The sequence below is a fragment of the Xiphophorus hellerii genome, chromosome 18 (assembly GCF_003331165.1).
Source record: "Xiphophorus hellerii strain 12219 chromosome 18, Xiphophorus_hellerii-4.1, whole genome shotgun sequence".
Taxonomy (NCBI): Eukaryota; Metazoa; Chordata; class Actinopteri; order Cyprinodontiformes; family Poeciliidae; genus Xiphophorus; species Xiphophorus hellerii.
The window spans coordinates 1,235,333-1,260,454 of record NC_045689.1 but is presented as its reverse complement, the minus strand read 5'-3'; the positions used below and the strand labels follow the sequence as shown (position 1 = coordinate 1,260,454).

The 25,122-nt window shown below is 44.2% G+C and overlaps 1 protein-coding gene across 6 annotated transcripts in view; it reads left to right on the top strand.

The window, feature by feature from the left end:
- The first annotated feature begins 10,361 nt into the window (after nt 1–10,361).
- Nucleotides 10,362–25,122, top strand: part of plekhg2 (pleckstrin homology domain containing, family G (with RhoGef domain) member 2) — a 56,585-nt gene continuing 41,824 nt past the window's right edge. For 4 of the 6 annotated variants that reach the window (XM_032546062.1, XM_032546060.1, XM_032546061.1 and 1 more), the window contains exons 1-2: nt 10,362–10,689; nt 24,426–24,503. In XM_032546062.1, the coding sequence (XP_032401953.1) occupies nt 24,455–24,503 (49 nt within the window). In that variant the 5' untranslated portion in view covers nt 10,362–10,689; nt 24,426–24,454. Of the gene's footprint in view, nt 10,690–18,969; nt 19,040–24,425; nt 24,504–25,122 lie in introns of those variants that run through there. The other 2 variants (XM_032546059.1, XM_032546065.1) reach the window with 2 other exon arrangements.

Below are 25,122 nucleotides of genomic sequence, written 5' to 3'. Positions count from 1 at the left end.
GAATTTTATTAACTGGGATTACTCAATAAAGCTTGTTTTTATTTAGAGCCTTAAATGTAAAGAGCAGAGATTAGATCGGTGCCTCTGAACCAAACTGATATCTGAACATTTAAATTTTGTTTTCCTCCTCTTTGTCTCAACCGTCTGTTTAATGAGGAAAACATGTTTGCTGAGCATTTTACTAGTCATTACTGGTCCTGAAGGTTGAACACATTCAAACTTTTTAAGCCTCATTTTACGTGACATTTCACTGTAACTTTGCCCCCCAAAGAAATCTCCTGTTTGTGTTAACAGATGAATCAGAGTAAAGAAACTGTCTGTTCCTCCAGGTTTTGGTCCAACTTCTGCTGGGTGGGTTCACCCGGCTGCAGGTGAACCCACCCGGCTGCAGGTGAGCCCACCCGGCTGCAGGTGAGCCCACCCGGCTGCAGGTGAACCCACCCGGCTGCAGGTGAACCCACCCGGCTGCAGGTGAGCCCACCCGGCTGCAGGTGAGCCCACCCGGCTGCAGGTGAACCCACCCGGCTGCAGGTGAGCCCACCCTGCCAGGATGCTGCCTCTTCCCTGAGGTTGTTGCCTGTTTGGTCCGACTCCCTGCTGCAGAATGCGAGGCGCTCTGCCGGGTCGGACTGGAGGGTAACAGCTGTGTGAGGTGCGGCGGTATGTGAGGACGCAGACAGATATATCCTGACAGCCGGCGGCCCGGTCCAAGTCGCCGTTCCGGGTCGGGAAGCAGCTCTGGGTTCAACATTCAAACTAAAACTCCTCAGGTTTTCTCAGGTTTTCTGCGTTTTGTTCCTGAGATCAATAAATCAGAACCAAGGCCTCGTTTTCTCCTTCTCATCATCTCCTGATCTGACCAATCACACATGATGAGGAGCTGAAGGTCAAAGGTTAAACAGCTGCTGTTTCTCTGTAGATCCTGTCAGAATAAAACCAACAGGTCTGATTTTTAATGTGTTTTCAGGAAATTTAAACCTGCAGAAATGAGAAAAAAAATCTTTACTTTGAATGTTATAATGAATTCTGTTGATATTGTAAAATGTTTTAAAATGAAATAAATCATTTAAATCAGCGATGACAGACCTGCTAGTGTTCTGCTACATCCGTCGATTTAAAGCAACCGGATCGAAACTCCAGATGAAGATTACATTTAATTTGATTGAAGATGTTCAGGATTAAATTAGGGATGTTGAAACCAGGTCCATGACTCACTGGGGGTTGTAACTTAGTTAGAGCTCACACACACACACACACGCGTGAACCCCCCCCCCCCCCCCCCCACACACACACACACCAGACTGCAGCAACATAAACTGAACATTTCTGACGTCTGGTTTGTTCTCTAACAGGAGGAAGATGAGATGAGCTGGGTAACTTATGCTAAGCTACATAAACTAAGCTAACTGAAGTAAAAATGGCTAAGAACAGTGAAGCTAAGCTGCAGTAAGCTAAGCTCTGACAACTTAAGTTAACTTAGAAATGCTAAGCTAAGTGAAGTTAATATAAAAACGTTGTCAGTGTTGACTAAACTAGTCCATGTAAAGTTGTGAGGTGTGCTACCTTTTCCTACTACTCTCCAATCATTCATTATCATCACTGCATTTATTTCTATCGAAGCTCCAGCTGGCTCAGTGTTTCTGTTCCAAGCGGCTGAAAAAGAACAAACGTCCTAGTCAAAGCTCAGGCCTAAGCCTGGTTGAAATGCTGTGCTCAGAAAGCTGAGCAGAAACAAATGTTTGCAAACCTCAGTGAACTGGAGCTGCAGCGGAACAAAGAGGGAACCAGAATTCCTCCAGAACCATAAAATCTGACAGAAAACCACCATGAGAGTTACTGAAACCTTTCCTCCACCGACTCCGGCTTCCTGGATATTTCTGTTCTTCTTTCACCTCCTTCAGTCCGTTTCTCTCTCTGTCCTTTTACGGCCTGACCGGTCACCAAAACGCCACCAGACGAGCCATTTATAGGCAGAGAGTCGCGGCTCGAGGTCGTTTGGTGCCGTGGGAACAGACGTCGCGTCACATCACAAACACGCAGCGACAGAACCGCTCAGCCTTCAGCTTCAGCCGCTTCACTTCCAGCACCAGTCCAGATCACCCCGACACCAACGCCTCACTCCTCATCACATTATCACCCAACGTCTCACTCCTCATCATTGCCTCTAACCCAAAGTCTCGGATGTTTCCTGATTGGTTACGTCTTGGTTTCCTGAGCGTTCTGTTTTTAGGATATTGAGACATTTATGACAGTTTGTGATGATAACGTCATGAAGGTATTTTTAGCCGTCTGGGATGAGGCAACCTCCTCCTCCACCTTCATATCTCAGACTTTCCATCAGTGGGAGGAGAAACGAAGGAACGACTGGAGCTTAAAGTTTAACTGATGATCTAATGATCCTCAACTCAGAGTTAGAATTACTAGAGAGAGGAAGAGAGCAGGATGGATGGATGGATGGATGGATGGATGGATGGATCTCCTCCAGCCTTCATGTTCTGAATTGTCTCTGAAATGCGACTGAGACTCTGGTTCTGGTTCTGGTTCTGGGACTCGGCCCAACAACCTCTAGATTTGCATTTGGTTCTCTAGCAGCCTGGCGTTTCCATGGCAACCTGTGAACAAAAGGACACGACTCGATGGTTTACGGTCCGGTTGAAGCTCTAAATGTCCGGGCTCCAGATGATCTGAACCAAACTCTCGCTGCTCCCTCACATTCCATTTTCAGGTTACTTAGGCTAAAGATTAGCTCCACTAGCAAAGGCAGGGCTAATGTGGATCTTATTACTTTTGCTAACTTTGAAAATGATTAGCACACTAATAATTCTGTGTTGGTTTAGCACTTTAGCATTAGCTTCTGCTGACTACCATGTTTTTTTAGCACTTTAGCATTAGCTTCTGCTAACTACCGTGTTGGTTTAGTGCTTTAGCATTAGCTTCTGCTGACTACCATGTTGGTTTAGAGCTTTAGCATTAGCTTCTGCTAACTACTGTGTTGGTTTAGCACTTTGGCTCTAAACTAATGTTTAGAATTAAATCCTTAGGGCTAGCGTCGCTAATGTTAGCGGTGCCAACATCTGCATTTTCTTGTCCCAGATTTTTATGTCACGACTTTATTGGCGTTTTGTTCGTTTTTATAAACCTGCAGCTGAAATGTGATGCATCTTCTGTCTTTGAAAGCTGCTTTTAAAATAAATTTTAGTTTCTGAATCCGTTGCGCTTAGCGCTGATGGGAAAAGTCTGGCCGTACTGGACTGTGAGGAGGTGAGCAGGGAGAGCCGACCTGCAGCAGACATGAGTGAAGAGTGAAGAGCTGACGAAGACGCCTGAGAGGCGACACGGTGAGACCTTCCTTCAGCCCAGCCTCTGATTTATCCTCTTCATTTCCTGTTGAACCAAACGGAGCCAAGGCCGTACCCGAGGAGGCGCCTCTGATCCCAAACGACCCGTTTGCATCATAAAGACTCTCTTTGCTCTGGAGCCTCCTGGTTCAGGTTTCTGTGGATGCAGACGTTACTCTGATCGGGCTGACTCAACAGAACCGGATCTATGAAGTCATCCTGCCGCAGTTAGCATGCCTGCGTTATAAGAGCACTGCCAGGAAGCAGAAACTGTGCTGACATGTCTGGAAGGAATGCCAACTCACACTCAACACGTCGTTCAGACTCTACCAATCTGTCTGCAGATCGGACACCACAGGAAGTTTCAGCTTCTCACGTCCCACAGTTTAAACATTTACCTCAACAGAAACACTTTCCAACAACAAACTCATCATCAGATCTGACGTCTCCTGACTTTGTTTAGATCCCAAACCAAGCTGCTGCTCTGGATCAATCCTCCGGGATGAGCTCATGCAGCCGCCGTCCCACAGGTCAGTATATTAGCTCTGCAGCCGAGCTCTCATTGGTTAATTAGTTTTTTATGATTGTCCTCTTCGTCATCATCCAGCCTGATTGAGCTTCAGCTGCTGGAAGTCAGAGGAAGAAGACTAAAATAAAATCAGAAAGCGTTTTGTCGTCTCCAGGGTTCTTAACCCGTTTTGGACGGTTGTCGTGAATTTGCATCAAACTGGGTCCAACCTGAATTCAGCCTTCCTCCTGCATGTACACCAGGGGTGTCAAACTCCGGTCCTCGAGGGCCGGTGTCCTGCAACTTTTAGATGAGCCTCTGCTGCACCACACCTGTATAGAATAATTAGGTCATTAAGGCTCTGGAGAACTGATCTACACAAGGAGGAGGTAATTAAGCCATTTCATTCCACTGTTTTGTACCTGTGGCACATCTAAAAACTGCAGGACAGCGGCCCTCGAGGACTGGAGTTTGACACCTGTGATGTACACCGTTACTGCATGCATGTGCCCCACATTAAAGCCTTTCTCCACCCTCTAGTGGTCAGAGTGTGAACTACAGCTGTACCATGAACGCTCAGGTTGTCAGATTTGATTAATTTGGCTTAGTTGGAATAAATCAGATTATTTATATTATTTACTACTGACAAGTTGGATTAAAACCACCTCAAATGGTCCCTGATTTATTAAATATATGAGGACTAATAATTACTAATCCAGAATTAAATAGCTGAAACATGCACTGATGAACTGTTGTCCTGTGAATAAGGGATCAAACTCAGCAGCTTCAGTAAATGAATCAACATGATGAGATTTCAGGATTGTTCACTGTAGTTCAGTCGGATACTGACCTCTTACAGCCTCTCCACAAAACCCCGCCTCACAATTTCTCAACTATTCTTTAAGAAAATGTTTAGACTAATATGGAAAAGTTAAAATGTTGGTTCAGAAACATGGCTTTGGTCTGAACCATGATGCTGCCACCACCATGCTTCAGAGATGATTAGTTTCAGACGGAAGCGGTTCTGGTTCTGGTTCTGGTCCATTTTCTGCCTTTTGCTTTTTCTGTAAATGTTCTTGTTGAGGTTTCTTCCTGTGGAATCGTCGCCTGGAGGACGAGGTCACTTCCTGCTGACTTCCTGGTCAGAGCTGCAGGATGGACGGCCTCTGGACCAGAGGAGGAATGGAGAGACGACAGGAAGTGATGCGGCTCACTTCCTGGAGACGACAAGAAGAAGAAGAGATGAGGAAGCGAGAGGAGACGATAAAACCAGGACGACGGTCGCTCCGAAGGATTCATTTATTTACAGACTCTTTAAAAATCGATGATTAGGAACGGACCGTCTGAAGACAAAACCTGTGGTTCTGATTGGTTCTATTCAGTGGTGGCAGCATCATGCGGTGGGAGGACAGGTAGAGTTGAAGGCTTGAGACTGAGCTGCAGTTATTATGGGACAGGTTATATTAAAACACATTCATATGGCCTAGTCAAAGTCCAGGCCTGAATCTTACTGAGAATCTGTGGAAGACTTGAGAAATGAGGTGAAGAGCTGCAGATAAATAAAGTTTGATGACAGAGTTTCTTGGTCAGTTTCTTGGTTTACAGCGCCCCCTACATGTAGATCCTCCCTTCAGCAGCAGAATTTGTGTCATTTTGTTTTGTATTTTTTGGATTTTTCTCTCTCTTTTCCAGTTGTTCTGTTTTTCTGGGTCTTCCTGCTCCGTCCTTCTCCTCCATGATTCCTCAGAAACTGAAATCCTCCTTCAGCGTCTCTCTCTCTGCTGGCCAGCGTGATATTTGTGGTTCTGAGGCTCGCTGCTCTGGTCCAGGTCCAGAAACCACAACGAAACCAACACACACACACGCACTCACACACCCACCCCAGAGCCCAACCTGTGAGAAACCAGAACCAGAACCGGACCTGAACTCTGGCTGCAAGGAGCTCCGATGAGCTGCGAACCCAAAGGAAGGACCGGACTGAGAGTCCTCACCCTGGAGGTCCTGATGGAGTCACACACACACACACACACACACACACACACACACACACACCCACGCCCCCCCCGCACACACACACACACACACACTCACTTACACATACATGTTTGCGCAGCTATCTCTGCGGGGACTTTCTATTGACTTCCATTCATTTCTACAGCCTAAACCTTAACCTTACCCTAACCCTAACCATTACATACCTAACCCTAACCAACCAAAACTCAATTCACACTGTAGTCCTAAATCTGACCCCTGACCCAAAAACAGCGTTTCCTCTTGTGGGGACCAGGCTTCAGTCCCCACAAAGAGCAGTGGGTCCCCACAACATAGTATATGTCAGGAAAATGGTCCCCACAAGGTATTAGAAACAAATGCACACACACACACACGCACACACACACGCACGCACCACATACCACAGCTGTAAGTGCTTATTGGCAGAGATGGGGAGAGATTAGGCCAGACTGGAGCTCAGTCTGTAATAAGCAGCAGGGCCTGAAGCTCGGCTCGGCGGCCTAATTAAAGACCGTAAAACGACGCACGCAGAATTCAGATTTAATGAAGAAAATCTGCAGCTTCTTACCGACCGATCCGAGCCAAGCGCTCCGTAAAGACTGGCTCCTCAGCTGTGTGTGCAGGTGAGCTGCAGATGTTCGACCAATCAGCTGTTTGCAGCATCTAAACGTTTAAACTCATTAAGACTGAAAACCACAGAAACGCTGAGAATGAAGCGGCCTGACCCAAACCAGAAACTCAGCCACAGGCCTGGTCGTAACTCCTTCAGAAAGTAGCAACATAAAACAATTTGAACCCTTATTATGAAAAGGGTTCATCATAAACAGTGGTTTATTATTGCTTATAATAATAAGCAATGGTTATTGCAATGATGCAGTAACCATGGAGATAAGCTGTAGGTGGCGCTGTGTGCGCCTGCAGAATAGGAAGGGAAGTCACCAGGAAAATCACATTTCAGTTACAGCTGCATGGTTTACAAAAACACAAATAAAAATCTATAAAAGCCCGAGAATAAAAACGCCGCTAGCTACTTGGTGCTAGCCCTAAAACACTAATCATGAATTTAGCTCTGCTAATGATGACGCACCATCCAAATACAGCAATTAGCAGAAGCTAATGCTAAAGCTAAGAATTTAGTTAGCAAAAAATATTTTGTTTGAAGCTAAATTTTTAGCTTGCCAATTAAATATTTAGGTTAAAATTGTGACATAAATGAACTGATAACATGGTGAACCTGACTTTAGCTGGAGCCGTTTACCTGCTGCTGGGAACCCAAACTGGTTTTAGGTGAACAGAAACTGCTTGGTTGTTGAAATTTTCCTATTTGGGATCTGAAACATGAGGAGGAACTTTGATTATTCTCTTAGAGTCTTCTCCATTAAACAGTAAATATTGATTTCTAGCAGCCGTCTGCAGAGAAGACACCAGCGGAGACGGAGACGCTCCGGTCCGCCGGTCCGCCGCCGTTTCTCAGATATCCACTAATGAGACGCTGGCAGAGCCAACATGGCTGCCACCGTGTCATTAGCAGTGGAAATGTGGTCGGCCGTTGGAGATGGAATATCAGCGGGGAAACCTGCTGGCGAAGCTGCTGCTCTGCAGGTCCAGGCTGAGGTTCTGACTGAGGTTCTGATCCAGCTGAGAGCCCGTCCAGGCTGGAGGAGAAGAAAACAGACGTCAGGTTTCACAGCAGCAAACCCGACCAGAGCAAACAGGACCAGTCTTCTCCCACAAGAATAATGATGATAAACTCATGGGGTTTATCAGCTGAGCGATGATCAGGCCGAGGCAGAGATCCACCGAGGGAAAATGTGTTTTCAGAATTTCTTTTCTTATTGAGCCTAAATTTAATCCTAACAAAGAAATAAACTCGTTCATGTTCCCTCTAAGCAACATTTCATCCAATGACTCAGCATGGTCACCTGTGGTGGGCACACTTCTGCTAATGTGCTAATAGAGGAGCTAATTTTTCATTCAGGGCTTTTGCTCTTTTGCTAATGTTGAAAACATTTAGCACTGTTAGCTTCCCCTTTGTTAATTTTATGGATAAAATCTAAAGCGCTAACTTACTTTCCAGTTTGGTAAGCTTAACAAAGTTCAACATCTGTGTTGAAGTTTTGGTGATTTCGCTTTTACAAATTTTTCAAGTAGTTAGAATTTTATATTCATGCTCTTATTCTGAAGGCTGTTTGGGCAGCAGTTCCATTTCCTGTCCTTGCATTCTCTTTCTTTCCATCCAAAAACAGACAGTAGATAAGATATAAACATAAACACCATATCTACGTTCGTTATAGAACATGCTGTAGTCTGTCAAGGCGGGCGGATTGTTTTTAACTGAACTAGCACTTTAGCGCTTTAGCATTAGCTTCCACTAACAGCCGTGCTAGTTTAGCGTTTAGCATTGTTTAGCGTTGTAGTGATGGAGGTAGGAGTTTGTCTCTGGTTTGAGACACTGTCTGTCTCTGTAGTTGTGTCCTTGAGCAAGGCACTAACTCGCCATGCCTGCTGGTGTTGGTCTGAGGGCCAGGGGGCGCTCTTCATGGCAGCCTCTGATCTGTCGGACTGGCCCAGGGCAGCTGTGGCCACTACCCAGCAGCTCGCCACTCGTCAGTGTGTGAAAGTGTGTTAATGGTTCGTTCTTCAGGGAACAGAAATGGACTGCAGGTCGGAGCACACACCTCCAAACTGCACCTATGCTTGGCTGTGCTGGTTGCTGGGAGACTGAATGAAGCTGTGTGTTTTCCAACTGCAGTTTGACAATAAAACATGGCGGCGAAGGACCCGGTTCTGTGTTCAGTCTGAGGTTTGGATCTGAAAGACAAACCTCTCTGACTGTCGTACAGCCGATCCACTCCAAGACTTTGTGTCCAGAATGTAAAGCTGCCACGGTTTCCCTTTTGTTTCCTGATGACCCCTGACCTCTGGAGAGGCAACACAAACACAGCGACAGTCTGGAGGGTAATTGTTGGGAGGAAAGTGAGCTGAGGAATGTCTGAGTTTGGAAAAACACTGAGCGGATGGTGCCAGCCGGCTCCGTTGACCCGCGCTGTTTCACACTTTCTCCATCTGTGTGTGTGTGTGCGGGCGGGCGTGCGCGCGGGTGTGTGTGTGTGTGGGCGGGCGGGCGTGCACGCGGGAGTGCGTGTGTGTGTGTGTCCAGTATAAAGCTCTGACTGGTGTTTCTGTTTGGAGTTTTTCTCAGTCGGCCTGCAGACATGAATCAAAACGATCGAATAAATAAAATAAAGAGTTAAAACATTTCATCTACATTCATGCAGCTTTTTAATCAGATCAGGTCTGCAGATGTTTTCTGTAGTGACGAACATTTTCCACATGTTGAAACTTTTGTTTTTTTGTGGATTTTCTCATTTTTAATTTCTTTGTGTTTTTTATTATTTTTTACATGAATCTAAAAAAGTACTAAAAGGTTCTGTATCTTTTTTATTATGTTTTTATTAAATATTTTTTTCTACTAGGTAATAATTCCTCCATGCGGCGGTCATGAGTTCAAGTCCTGGCCTGTTGACCTTCGACCTTTGGTGCACATTGTCTCTCCTGTTAATCTACTGTAAAACAAAGGCAACTAGAGCCAATGTATATATACTGTACATATGAAAATCTTGTTGATCTTCCTTTTATTTTCCATATTTATTTTATTTCTATATACAAATGTAAATGTTTCAATTAAAAAGTTTTTTTTCTACTATTTTATTTCATTTTACTTGTCATATATTTATTTCCTGTCTTGTTTTGTATTTTTTTAATTAATAAAGTTTGTGGATCTTTTATATGTTCCACTTCAATGTTTATTTTAAAAATATTCTTTCATGTAATTTTTAATTTTTCATATTTCCTCGTCTGTTTTTTTTTTGTGTTTTTTTTTTTAAATAAAACTGGTTTATCTGAACCGCCTGGAAACTTCCTGGAATCCAAGGACCAGTCAAGGCGTTGCCATGGAGATGTGCTCCATTATTTCGGTTCTGACCCTGAGATACCCCACTTGACCTCTGACCTCCAATGAAGACGAAGGGACAGCAGCGTCCCACTTCCTGCTTTTTGGCTGCACACCTGGTTGCCATGACGACCTCCATGTTGTTCAGCAGCTGCAGTTTGATGCTCCTGCAGCCGCTGAGTCAGAGGAAAAACCTGGAAACGAAACACATCAGTCTGTCTGTCTGATTTTGACTCTTTCTGATCCAGTAGATTCATTTTTCTGCAGATTCAACCTCCTGACTGGATCTCTACTCCTCTGCAGCATGAATGGATCCGGTGGATCCGGTGGATCCGATGGATCCATGCATCAGTTTCTTTTGCTCCAGTTTTTGTAAACTTGTAAAATCTGCAGATTCTTGAGGAGTTCTGGCTGGAAGTTTGTCAGAACCGTCTCTCCTTTCTCCCAGCCAGAGTTTGGACCTCCCCCCCTGACCCCCCCGCTCCTAACGGGTCCACCCCCCCACCCCCCTCCCCTCCCTCTGTTCGCCGCTCGCAGCTCCTCATCTCCAGCCGCTGGTTCCGTTCATCTCCAGCCGCTGGTTCCGTTCATCTCCAGCCCGCTGGTTCCGTTCATCTCCAGCCCGCTGGTTCTGGTTCCGTTCCTCCGCCGGTTCACCGAACTCCTGCCGGTCTGGTTTCGTGAGCTGGACTGGTTTCGGATGGATTCTTTGTTTGCCTTTGCTGGGTAACAGCTGGCCCAATTGACTGGACGGACTGGGGCTGTGACTGGTTCGGGATCGCGTTTTTCCTGGAGCGACCTGTGGATCCGCAGGAATACCGGGAGAACCGAGCAGCAGGGCGGTCCATGTCTCCGGTCCGGTCCGGTCCGGCTCCGAGGTGAGGTCCCATCCGAACCTGGTTTTATCCGCTGCTTCCCACACAGGAAACTTTCATACTCCAGAGTATTATTTATTAAATATGACCCTGATTTAAATATGACATAAAATAATGAAAAGTTTGTTCTGGATGATGATGATGATGATGATGATGATGATGATGAAGCATTCTGACTTCCGGTCAGACCTCAGGTCATCCTCCTGAAAGATGTCTTGCAGATTAAAAAGTTTGATCATTACAGATTTTATACCAACAGTTCTTTACTTGTAATGTGTTTCAGCGCCTGTAGGGGGCGCGCTGAGCGCTTTCTGCTGCTTTAAAACTCAACTGAAGAGTTTCAGATCAGGTGAATCCGTGACGTTTTCCTCTTTAGGGCCTCAGTTCTATTTTCATGGCTGTTTCTATCAGGAAGTTTTCACTCCTCATGTCGCTGGGTGTGTGTGTGTGTGTGTGTGTGTGTGTGTGTGTGTGTGTGTGTTGGGGGGGTCTCATCTGACCGTCATCCTGTTTGGCCTCTCCGGCTCATCTTTCAAACATTTCTTTTAAAAACAAAAGTTCCCACACAGACGAAGAATCCAGGAATGTCAGCCGGACTGAGACAGAAAACAACATGAGACGAAGATCCAAAGTCTTCCTCAGAGGAACGTTGACTTCTTTTGGTGAAAATAATAAAAAATTCTCCTGTTTGCAGAAACCGACTGAAGTGGGAGTTATTAAAACAAAAACACGACAGGGAACTTCCAACACTCAGCAAACATCTGTCAGCAAAACAGGGAAGTTTCAGGCCTGAAATCCTCTCAGACGCTCTTTAAGAAATAAAAACGTCCAAAATCAGAAAATCTGACGATTTTATCTGCATGATGAAGGAAAACAAAGATTTTTATAGAACAGACTCCCAGGAGGAACGACGACATTTGTCCAACTGAGAGTTTAATGTTCACACTGATCAACGTTCATTCATACAGAGGAAACAGCAGCGCTACCGTTAGCTTAGCACAAAAACGCCTCCATCTTATCAGAAGGGAAAACATATAAAAGAACTAAAGATTAGATCTGTCATAAAAAGAGTTTATAGATTTACTCTTTGATTACATGAAGCAGAAATGAACTAATCATAACTTAGATTAACTGAATTCAGCTAAGCTAAGATCAGATACGCTAAAGATAAACTGAAATAACTAAGCTAAATCAAAGTCAGCGAAATTATGCTACAATAAACTAACCTTCCCTAGAGTAAACTAAACTAATCTAAAATAAGCTAAGCTATGCTAAACCAAACCAAGCTAAGATCAGCTACACTTAGATAAGATGAATTAAGAAGCTAAAATATGGTAACAGAGATAAATTAAACCAAATATAAAGTCAGCTGAATTATGGTAAAATAAGCTGGCATTATCTTAAATAAACTAAACTATTCTAAAATAAACTAAATTATGCCAGGAGAAGTTACGCTAAACTAAGCTAACGTAAACTAAGTAAGTTAAACTAGGAAGCTAAAATAAGGTGGCTATTCTAAAGTAAAGTACAATTAATTAAAATCAGGTAGGTGTAGCTAAAATAATCTAACATTAGCTAAACTAAATTAATTTAGAATTGAAATAAAGTCCATCCATCCATTTTCTTTGCTTTTTCCGGGGTCGGGTCGCGGGGCTAGCAGCTTCAAGGGAGGCCCAGACTCCTCCCCCCTTTATTTCCCTTGAAATAAAGTTTGCTAAGTAAAGTTAAGGTAAACTAAACTAAGGTCAGATAAACATAACCAAGGTAAGCTAGGGAAAGCTAAGCTAAGATATGGTAAATTTAGCTTACTTAGGCTAAAATCAGCTAGGCTAAGGTAACCTAGTGGTGTCTATTTTTTAAAGCTTTTTAGTGTTGAGGTTTGATGGAACGTGTAGTTTGTTTCTGCTGTATGAAGAATATTTTAATGTTTTAATGGAGCCTGTTTTTATATTTTAATGTTTTATGTTTAATGTATATTTTAATGTTTTTATATTTGAAGGTTTTAATGCAGCCTGACCACAGAGCTGGTTCTGTGACTCATCACTTTGCTGTTCTGGACCTTTTGACACAAACAAACATTTAGGATTTGAGCCATAATTCAACTCTTTATCCTCATCTTTACTTTTAACAAACAGGATTTTATCTGCATGTCCTTTAAAAAATGCTGTCATGTGTTTCGTTTGACGGCCGTAAGGATCTGAATTTGGTTCGTCACTTTTGGGGTTTTGTTAAATTTGAACATTATTTTTAAAAAAGCTTTTGACTGGAGTCATAAACATCGACTCTGGTGGGACTCGAACCCACAACCTTTCAATGTCTTCCTGCTGCGGTCAGTCCAATGCGCCACAGAGCCTGCTGTTCATCCCAAACTGTCCTAAAGCTTCATCCTCCTGCAGGGCCGGGGGGCCCCGGGGGGCCGGGGGGGCAGTCCTGGTGTCCTGCAACTCTTAGACGTCTCTCTGGTCCAACACACTTGAATCCAACAGCTGAATCTCCTCCTCAGTGCAGTCAGGTTCTCCAGAGTCCTGCTAACAACCTCATTATTTGACTCAGGTGTGTTGAAGTGGAGATGCATCTAAAAGCTGCAGGAACCGGCCCTCCAGGCCTGGAGTTGCCCACCCTGACTGTAGGGCAGTGCTTCTCAATTCTAGTCCTCAGGCCACCTGCTCTGCATGTTTTAGATGTGCCTCTATTCCTGAACAGCTGATTCAAATGATTGCATGACCATCAAGTGCTGCAGAAGCCTGTTAATCACCCATAGATTCAATCCAGGTGTGTAACAGAAGGGAAACACCTAAAACAGGCAGGGCAGGGGGCCTGAGGACTGGAATTGAGAAACGCTGCTGTAGGGCAATAGGAGGCAACTTTGGTTGCCTGGACATATTTGGAAAGATTTCTAATTCTGTTTGTTGTTGATGTCTGTTTTAGAGAAAAGTTTGACTGGAAGAAACCAGAAACGTGTTGAAGTCGTTGTCATTAGGAACCAACCCTGAGATTTTTCTGTAACGTTTTCTAAGAATCGATTTAAAGTTTGTTCTGCTGTTTGCTTCACAGCGCTGCTTTTTATGTCTGAATGATTCATAGAGACAAGTGAATAAGTCAGCTGAGAACTGTTCATAAAAACAACTGATGGTTCCTTCATGCAGTAGAACGAAGGTCAGTGAACGCATCGTATCGGGACGTAACTGTGTCGGTGTGTTCAGGTTCTCCTTCCCCTTTCTGTATTAACTCAGAAGAAACGTCCCGCATTTCAATCATGAGGTCAGTAATCACATCATCACGTCCCAGAATGCCGAGTGTCTGTGACCTCTGACCCCTCTTCATGCTTCCATGTGCAGAGGGACTCGGCGTTTTCATCGTCTCCTAACCAAAGGCCTGCAGCCTCAGGCGATAGAAGCTGATTTTATTCTGATTCTGCTTCCTGGGCTCCAGCCAATGAGGTGCTTGGATTGTTGTCCATCACCGTCTCTGCTGGACGCTTCCACCTGATCTGCCATCAAACAGAAAGTGGAATATCAGAGTATAATGATCACATCAAAAATTAATGAGGCGTTTGGTTCTCTTGTCCTTAAAAGGCCAAATCCTCCTTATCACCCTCCTCATCTCTGACTTCACTGGAAGCAACCAGCCGTTCCAGGAATCATGAGAGCAACTTTGACCAAAGTCATGCGGCTCCGACGGATGAAGGATGAGGAACGTGAGGAGAATTTTTATGATAAACAGGAAGCAGTTTCTCCTGCTGTTTGGTGAATCTGAGCAGAGATCCAGACGTTACTCTCTAAACTCAATCACAGCCAGATGTTAGAGCTGCAAACCGGGACATGATTTCTGCTCTCACTGCACTTTTCACTGCAGTGTTTCCATATTTAGACATCAATGAAATCTGGCACTTCCACTTCTGCACTTGATGCTGTTTGACACAAACTTTGAACGTTGGTGTCGTCTCCGTCTGCTTGGGTTCTGGTTCTGTTTTAGGTCGGTACGCGTCCATTATACACCAAAACACAAGACAAGGGAAATGATGTCGTTCTCCAGAATCCAGTTTAACTTATGATGATTAAATGTTTCAGTAATTTGATCAAATAAATTCAAAGCCCAAAACACAGGATGTGATTTATCATCCGATCAGACAGAAAACGGCCGATGAGACCTGGCAACCGCTGGCGATCCTCTGCCACGCTGACTCAGCATTTTGATGGAAACGTTGAGAGTGAAACAGGAAGTGACACGCAGTGGCAAAGCAAAACACATCCACTTTTATTTACTACTGAAAACAGCAGCGTACTTACCCATTCAGAGAAATGAGAGAGAGCTGGATCTCTGCTCTGGTCCGTAAACGAGTTGGACAGAGGAAGGTGAGCTGAGCTCCACGAGGCTCTTTATCGTCACGGATTTGTTCCTGAAATCTGATTTTTTTTTTTGCATAATTAAATGTGACTGGAGTCAGACGGTTTAAGAGAAAGATAAGGTGAACAGCAGTGCTAAGTTTGAAAGTTTACTGAATTTTACGCTGCTGAGCAACGGGAGCTAACGTTGATTAGCTCCAGCCAAAGTATTGGCAACAATTGCTTCAACCATTGTCCTGATTTACCGTCTGTCTTCTTCTGTTGCAGAATTATGGCTCATGTCATAATTCTGCATGTAAAATTGGATAAAATGCCACATGACCGTTCAGATCAGATTTAGTGGGAGTGACACAAATTGATTTTTTGGGTGAAAAGATCAGAATCTGTCCGTTCAGACGATGAGATGAAATCAGATTATCCTGTTGAGTGACCGCAGCTGGACTTTAGGTTTCATGTTCGTCAGAATATTTAACATCAGTTTCATTTTCCTCTGAGTTGGATGCTGGTTAATTTGCTGCCATGTTGTTGTTTGTCAGAAATTCAGAACCCAAATTCCAACATTTCCTGTAGCTCAGTGGAAACTTGTTGGACGATGTGATTCACAGGTTGCGTGTTCAAATCCCAGCAGCGCCGTTGTCCTCCGGTGTTCCAGTAAATCCTGATATCTGGAGTTAAAGCTGTGTCGGTGTTTCTGGTTCCTCTGAGCGGTCCGCTCTGACCCAGACTCCAGGAGCCAAACACACCCCAACCATCTCAACTATTTGGAAGCTCTTTTAATATTTAGCCTCTAATTATGGGATGTGGGAGGGTAGTTTCCTGGGTTACCACTGTTTGCCGTTTATAATAATTAGTCCAACAATTTAGCATCTTCTGAGGTTAGACACAGGCTCTGCTGTGACGCACAGTGTGTGAGTGTGTGTGAGTCCGGCGACAGCTGGATACCACAGCGACTCTGGCCCAGAGCCGCTCGGTAAACAACATAAATAACATACACAACATGGCAGCAAAATGCACAGAAACACGAGGCAAACATGCTCCTTCGCTCCACAGCAACTGAAAAAAGCTGGTTTAAAATTAGACCAACGTTTGTTTTAAACTCCTATATGAGAGTTTGACCTGTGGAGGTCAGGAGGTTGATGGTTTCAATCCCAAACAGGCCAAAGCATCTTTAATAAAATCTAAAATAGACGTCAAGCTTGTGTCAGAAATAAATATCAGGTATGATAACGAGTCAGTTCTCTGGATGATCATCTGAAGGAACAAAACTTTTCTTTGTTCCTGGAACATGACGCAAAAATTCCCACGTTTTCACATGGAAATATTTCCGCAGGCTCTGTGGCACAGCGGACAGCTCCTTGGACTTTTAGCTGTGTAGAAGAGAGTCAAAGGTTGTGGGTTTGAGTCCCGACAGAGTCAATGCTTCAGGAAAAATGAAAAAAAGCTCTTGGATCGTAACCAGGTGAAGGTAATGTGAAGTCACTCAAACACAGATTTATGTTTCAGTCCCTGCAGCGACAGAAACGTTACAACATCACTACATGTTGCACCAGGAAGCAGAGAAACTTTATGACCAGAATGACGGAGAAAACAGGCTTTAACTTGTCAGAGTGAAGCAGAAATACTGACGCTGGGATGTGTGTGTGCTGGAAACAGCTGTGTGTGTCTGACACACACACATAAATGTGTCCTGCTGACACATTTATGGAGTCTCATCTTGATGTCCGACTGTCCGCTGAGACGACTCCGTTTCCCAGAATTCATCACAGGACAATAGAGCTAAAGCAAACAGAGCAGACTGAAGGCTGATCTATTTTTGTCTCGTATTTTTTGTCTCGTATCGTTGAAGCTCTCTGTGGAAATTTCCTTCATTTTCTCAGCTGGATTTCTAGAACATTGTGTCTGACATGTTTCAGCCTCAGTTTCCTGCCCGCCGACTGAATGAACGGTTCCGGTTCTGCTGGTACCTCGGGCAGAACCGGGTTTGTTATTGAGAAAGTGGAGAAGATGTCTAAAACAATCTCACCTTTAGTTCCTTTTACTCAGTGGAAAAATAAATGCATTCATCATGGTACTAAATGGGATTTGTAGTTCTGTTGGGTTTATAAACTCTAATATGGTTAGCATTGTTGCTTCACAGCAAGAAGGTCTTTGGTTCAAATCCCGTCCTGTGTGGAGAAAGTTAGAGATCCTCCTTGATTAGCGTCTGCTAAACAGCATGTAGTTAAAATGTATAAGAGCTAGCTTAAGTACCATGCTGGTGTAGCGCTTTAGCATTAGCTTTAGCTAAATAGCGTATTGGTGTAGCGCTTCAGCATTAGCTTTAGCTAAATAGCGTATTGGTGTAGCGCTTCAGCATTAGCTTTAGCTAAATAGCGTATTGGTGTAGCGCTTCAGCATTAGCTTTAGCTAAATAGCGTATTGGTGTAGCGCTTCAGCATTAGCTTTAGCTAAATAGCGTATTGGTGTAGCGCTTCAGCATTAGCCTTAGCTAAATAGCGTATTGGTGTAGCGCTTTAGCATTAGCTTTAGCTAAATAGCGAATTGGTGTAGCACTTCAGCATTAGCTTTAGCTAAATAGTGTATTGGTGTAGCGCTTCAGCATTAGCTTTAGCTAAATAGTGTATTGGTGTAGCGCTTCAGCATTAGCTTTAGCTAAATAGCGTATTGGTGTAGCGCTTTAGCATTAGCTTTAGCTAAATAGCGAATTGGTGTAGCACTTCAGCATTAGCTTTAGCTAAATAGTGTATTGGTGTAGCGCTTCAGCATTAGCTTTAGCTAAATAGTGTATTGGTGTAGCGCTTCAGCATTAGCTTTAGCTAAATAGCGTATTGGTGTAATGCTTTAGCATTAGCTTTAGCTAAATAGTGTATTGGTGTAGCACTTTAGGGTTAGCCTGCTCTCCCTTACTAACGATGAATATGAGGTTCATCTTGCCTGTTTTCATATTTCTGAGCGTCTGTAACCTTCCTGCGGTCACAGAGGTCACAGAGGTCACAGGTCAGGGTTGTAAATTCAGTTTCCATCCTGCTTTGGTTTCTCACACAGAACAAACCAGAATGTGTAAAGAACTGAAAACAAACTGAGGAGACGTCCAGGCTGAGCGCAGGGAGGTCAAAGGTCGTGCTTCATGGCTCCCCTCTGAGGAAAGTTGCACAACTCGCATCTGACGGACTCTCAGCCAGAGATGTAGAGGAAAAAAGTAAAAGTACTTTGTTACTGTAATCTGAGTAACAGGAAGTCACTCAGAGACGCCGGAGCCTCGTTTTTAAAAATCCTTCCATGTTGTTGCTCAGACAACGATTAGCAAAGAGTGAGTTCAAAATTCAGATTACAAATATTCATTGATCCCAAAGGGAAATTAAATGTCGTCGTAACTCAGGTTTTGCTCAACACGTGGATCTCAGTGGTCGGAAACCAGCCGACCTCTTCTGACGCACTTATCAAAATATTCACTGAGAACAAAACGTTTGTAACTAAAGAATACAAAAATCAACAAAACGTCTTTAAATTATTAGCCCAACAAAAATATTAATCTCAGTAATTATTGTTTCAACTAGGTGTTGGTGCAATTCTGTGTGTTTTGGTTCCATTAAAGAAAATAAAAAATGGACTCAAAGGCCGACTGACTATCAGAGCAGCAGTTTGAATCAGCTGATCAGGGAGCCGGATTAATAATCATCCAGCCTGAAAACCTGATATCCTAAAGGACCGAACGTTTTAACGTCATCTCTGATCGGCTTGTGGAGCGCAGGCGGTTGCCACGGCAACAGGTGTGTTTAAATAACATAGAGAGTAAAAAGGTAGAGTGGTTTAGAGTTGATCACCTGTTCAGGTTATTTTACCTTTGGTTCCTCTTATCAGTCTGAAGTTTCTCATATTGAGGTCAAAGTTCAGATCTGTCATAACTGACTGAGACCTGCTGGCCTCAGGTTTGTAACCAGCTGCTGACTGGAAACCAGTAACCTGCTCCCAGTGTCAGAATCTCACCGAGGAAGAACCTGCATCAGGTTTTCTATCACTTTAATATTTCTGCTGTAACTGATGTGTGTTTGCATGTAAAATAAGTCAACAGAGTTGAATTTGCTGTTTTATGTGTTGGTGTCATGAGGCTGGTGAGAGGAAGCGTACATGTTGGTCTCAAAGGTTTTCAGTCCGGCTGTAACTCATGAAGTCTCATAAGAGTTATTACAGACAGTGACGTAAAGTTTTGTTCAAATGATCTGAGATTTGAAGAACTGAACCGTATCGATATTAATTTTCATTTCTACACAACAGCATGTCGTCAGCAAAAGAATAAAATTATGTATTTTGTACGACTAGAACTTTTTAAAGTACTTTAGACTTACCAAAAGTCATTTCGATAAGTCTGAAGGTGAAAATACTTTTTACTTTCTGCATTTAAGTACATTTCAAAACTTTTTTACTAAGCAGTCCAGCCTGTACTTTTACTAGTACTAAAGTACTTTTACTTTTACTAAAGTATTTTTTCATACAGCTGTCAGTACTTCTGCTGTGGAGAATGTGAGTATTTGTGACGGTTCTGCTTCTTCCTGTTCGGGTCAGAGAGCGATGGATGGGTTAGGGTTGGAGTTTGGACCCCAGAGGAACCCCTGAAACGCTTCCTGCAGAACCCGGCTTCAGATTTCAGGTCCGATCTGTCACAGAAAGTTCCACGTTCTGGGTCGCATCAGAACGCTCAGCAGTTCTGGTTCTGGACCACACACAGCGGCCCGGCCCACGTCTGTCAGGAGGACGGGTGTCGGAGCGCCAGCCTCATGTTTAGGCTGGAGGAGCACTTTCTCTCGGCCCAGTTCTGAACCCAGACCACAGAACCGACCCCGACTCTAAACAAGAGCAGCTTACACAGAAACGACGGAGGCGCCTTCAGTTCTTCACCTCAACGGTTCTGAAACGGGTCAAACAGGAAGTCCTGCTGGGTTCTGGGACAAACATGAGCAGCACTTTTCTGTGGTTCTGGTTCTGGAACGGGGCAGCTCGATAAATCGATCATCCAACACGCTCTCACCTCAGCTCAGATGAAATAAATGCAGAACTTCATAAAGACCCGATCAGTTGGTTCTGATTCAGACAGGAAGTACTTAGCCCTGAAGCTACATGTTAGCATCTCATGTTGGTTGTTTTTCAGTTCAGGAACCCGAACAGAACTTTAGAGCCATGAAACCCAGTCAGTGTTGGTTCTGGTTCTGATCAGGCTCAGATGATAGCAGAAAGTTCTGGCTGCTTGGCGGGGAACAGAAGGAAGTGATGCGGATCAGGGGTTTTATTGGGTTCTGGACCGAGCTCAGTACAGCATGTCTCACTGTAAATCTGTCACTTTAAAACCCTGAAGGAACATAAGCCAGATAACCCGGAGCCTGAGGTCCGATTCGATCAGAACCATGAAGCTTTACGAGACGAATCAGAACAAGTTGCTGTTTTGATCATGTTCTTTATTATTGATTAAGATGTGTTGCCATACAGGTTCATTCCCAGTGTTGTATAGTAACGAAGTAAAAATACTTCACTACTTTACTTAAGTATATTTTGGAGTACTTCATACTTTCCTCGAGTATGAAAATTTTTGATGACTTTCACTTTTACTTCACTATATTTCCGAACTTAATTGCGTACTTTTACTCCGATACATTTTCAATGTGTGGTTTAGTTACTCGTTACAAAAAAGCGAGAGAGAGAAACAAAGTGTTTTGACCCCACCTACTGATTAGCAAGTAGCAAGTAGGCTACCGAACAAAGTCCGTAGCCTGCTTGCCTGGGCTTGTTCATCACCTCCAATAGGATACACCTGTTTCGCTTCTCCCATTGTTGGGGAAATCAGAACACCGTACAGCGGGTGGGATGGAGGGACGAACACAGAAGAGTGCTGCCCGCACTGACGCGGCTCAGGGATTACGTGACACGCAGCGCCGTGCCCTATAATGCACTGTAAGCTATGTAATGTGTTTGAGGCAGTTGACCAAAATCCCGGACAATTTTTAAATTCCCCCCGGACATCTTTTTAGGTCTGAAAAGTAGGACATGTCCGGGAAAAAGAGGACGTCTGGTCACCCTAGTTCAATGGGGGACAGAAGCCATAGCGATAGCAATTTAGACTAAATTTAACGAATATAGGAAAGGCATGCAAGTTCAAAACCACAAACCATTAACATGTGCTACTCTTTAAAACTGGAACAATTTATTAGCAGGTTTAATTTTGTCTGCACTTGGTTGGGTACATTATTTTAAGTTTATTTGACAAGTTTACCAAAATATAAGAAATGTCATTCACACTTGCCTTGTTTTACTTTTTACTTGTACTTTTCATTACATTACTTGAGTACATCCATTTTTACAGTAATTTCCATACTTAAGTACAAGACGTTTCAGATACTTTAAGACTTTTACTCAAGTAACATTTCAGTCAGTGACTTCGACTTTTACCAAAGTCGTATTTTGGAGAGGTACTTGTACTTTTACTTGACTCTGAGATTTCAGTACTTTATACAACACTGTTCATTCCTTTAGCTTTAGTTCTTATTTTCTGTGTAACAGTGAGCACTTCCGCTAACCTGCTAATAGCTAACATTTTGCTAGCTTTAAAAACATTTAGCACTCAATTCATTTTTCCAGATAAATTCTAAAACTCAAATTTTCTTGTTTTAATGTTTTGTAAATTTCAGTTAAAGTTCAGCATCTGTGTCGAGGTTTTGGTTATCGACTGTTAAGAGATCCTCAGACCTTTCTTTTTTTCATGCTCTTATTTTGAATTCTGTTTACGCAGCAGTTCCTCTTGCTCCCCTCACGTTCTCCACCCATGATGCATTGCAGTGAGTGACAGTTATTCTGTACCCAGAATGCATCTCTGTTGTTCCACAGTAAGTGGTTTTAGACCTCCTGATGTCCTGCATGCTTAGCAGAAATCAGCTGCTGTAGAACTGAAGAGTCAGAATGAGTTCCTGAAGCGCAAACCGTACAGGTAATAACAGATTTAACCTCATGAGGGCGACATACTGACGTAGCTTGAATTTAGCGCTTTACCATTAGCTTCCACTAAATAGAATGTTGGTTTAGCGTTAGCAGAGCTAATGTTTATGGGTTAGCAGCTCCTTTTTTAGCATGCTTATGCTATAGCAGAGCCTTCTTTTTGTTTAGCCCTATTTTTCCTAACTTCGAAACGCTTAGCACACTTAGCGTAGCTAGCGGTGCTCACCTGTGGGAGTTACCATACAGGTTAATTCCTTCAGGTTTAGTATTTTATTTCTGGTGTTTTTTGTCTCGGTTTGTATGTGTCTTTGTGTTCGTTCTGCGTTATTAAACCTCCTGTCTTTCCTCGAACCAAACATGGATGGCAGTGGTGGATATCCCAGCATGCTTCACTGTGTCAGTGTGTTACTGGGTCACAGATGCCTCCTCACATTGTGTTCTCTCAGAACCCGGGCCAACTGGGCCTCTTATGACGTCATCTCTGCTTTTTGTTGCTGCTGATGAACAATGAGCCTTTATCTACAGTCACAGTTGGGTTGTTGTCCATTATTTTAACATTTCGCCTGATTGTTTGTGCTTTTTTACTCATTTTTAATTCATCAGTTAAACTCAGATTTGTTGGAACTTCCCAGCTCTGTGTTCTGGTTCTGATGACCCGCTTCACAGAACCCGCTCCATCCCATAATAATCAGCAACGTTACTCTGATCAGTCTCTGTTTCTGCCTCCAAGTTTCCATCCAGCATGTTTGAGTCCAGTTTGAGGAGGCAACCGTTGCCATGGAGACGCTGGGGGTGGCCTCTGCAGCTTCACTGCTGATTGGTCAAAGAAAGTCACAAGACAAACTGCCAGCAGCTCCCATGAAGCAGAACCACCGGACCCAGAGCTGATCGAAGGGAGGAGAGGCTGGTTCTGGTTCTAGTCCTGGTTCTGGTTCTAGTCCTGGTTCTGGTTCTGGTTCTAGTCCTGGTCCTGATCCTGGTCCTGGTTCTGGTCCTGGTTTTGGTCCTGGTTCTGGTTCTGGTCCTGCTGGGTCAATGTTGGAAAACCAACGAAGCAAGATGAAAACCTTGAAGTTCTGGTTTCTGGTTTGAGTCGGATCTGAACAAAGACCTTTAGACGCAATGCATTGTGGGAGCTCAGATGATAGGCCACAATGAGATGAGGCTGGTTGCCGTAGAAACAGTAAACACACTCAGTGAGTGAAAGTGTTTGATGAGGTGAGTTTGGAAAGATCAGGGACTGACAGGCTCATTAAACACATCTGGGTTGCCATAGCAACACAAATAGCTAAACTTTCCTGTTCTGAGAGCTAAAGCCCGTCTGGGAACGGGTCAGAACTGCAGGCAGGACCGACCAGCATCAGAACTCTCCTCAGGTTCTGCAGAAACATTTCATGCTTAATAAGAACCTCAGTGCAGAACCAGGAAGTGTCGGTAGGCCCCTCCCACTGGGTCGGCGGTAACGATAGCGGGGGTTAGCCGCGGCGCTGCAGCAGACCCAACGGGTCTGGGACACAAACAACCAGAGTCAAACTGGATCTGAATGTTCGGATCCAGACAGACCAGGCTGTGGGAACTTCACTGAACTCTTTCATGAAGTCTGGCTCCGGTCCGAACGCTGAAACCGGGCCTGGACTTTGAATGCCAAATGCTTTAAATTCTTCCGCTACGTTCTGGTCCTTGGCCTTTCCTGGGTGGCCTCACCTCCTTTATCAGACCGATTAAAGTTTACTCTGCTTCAAAAGATACAGAAGATTCAAAGCTGGATCTGATTTTTTGGTAACGTTCTGTGGAACGAACCGTCTGCCGGGTCCAGATCAACCCAGGGGACGGACTGAACCGAACCTTCGTGTTGGTTTTAGTCTTTTCTGTTTTTCTGAGGATCAGAAATCTGCTGCAGCAGAGTTCCCAGGCTTACAAAGGGATTTCAACCAGCAAACCTGCCGATCTGGGATCCGGGCCTGGACCGCCCGGACCGCCCCCCCACTGTGACCCTTAACCCTGGTACCGAGGCGGACAGCTGCAGGAACACTTGTTTGTGTCCAGTGGACAAACTGGGTCAGACTGTAACTGTATTAATGAGTTTGTAGGAGGCCGTTACACACACACACCCCTCTACACACACACACACACACACCCACACACACACACACACACACACCCACCCACCCACACACACACACACACACACACACACACTGGGTAATATGAAGACAGTGAATTCTTGTCTTCCAGCCAAACATTACATCTGTGCTCACATTTTTCACACAAAGGCAGAGCGAGAGCGTCCATGGCGGTGGAGCCAGCGGCGTTTTCAGGGTTTCTGCTTCCTCTGGTTTCCTGTTTGTGATGAAGAACGATGAAGACGCCGTCCGCTGGCTCTAACGCCATTTCTGCCCTGCTTCTCTCCAGGTTTCTGCTCCTTTCCAAATCCTCACACCATGCCTGAGGGGGCGCGGCGCGGCAGCCAGAGATCGCCCAGTAACTCAGGTAAACTGGGACTGGGATTGGGACTGGGACTGGGACTGGGACTGGGACACCACCATGCTTAGCAGTTACAGTGTTCCTGTTTGAGTCCAAACATCGTCTTGATGTTTGGGCCACTCAGCTCTGTCAGGAAGACAGATGTCCTCACTCCGTCTTCATTCAAACTAATAACGTAAAAATGTTGGAAATAAATAATTCAGTGTTTTCCTTCTATCTCTTTTAGCTAGTTGCGAAGCTAAAGCTAAAGGACATGACATGTTAGGAAACGCCCTCTTAAGCTTAGCTAGAGGCTAACAAACAGAATGAGAAGCCATTTTGTTCTGCCAGCCTTTAAGGAGAGCATGAACTATGGACCAGCTGTGTTCTGGTATTAATAAATGGAATTCATGAATTCAGCTCACTGACTTTTCTTCATCCTCATACATCCAGAACTTATCATGGAGACGGACAATTGTCCACAGCAGCTAGCTCTGGTTGTCTGGGAGCAGGAGAAGATGTTTGCTAAATCTTCACTCATATCATTTAGTTACATGAATCAAAGAAAATGTCTGAAAAACAGCATCCATTAGGAAGCGTACAGCGGCTTGTAAAGGTCGGGAGGTTGTACTTCAAACTTTTATTG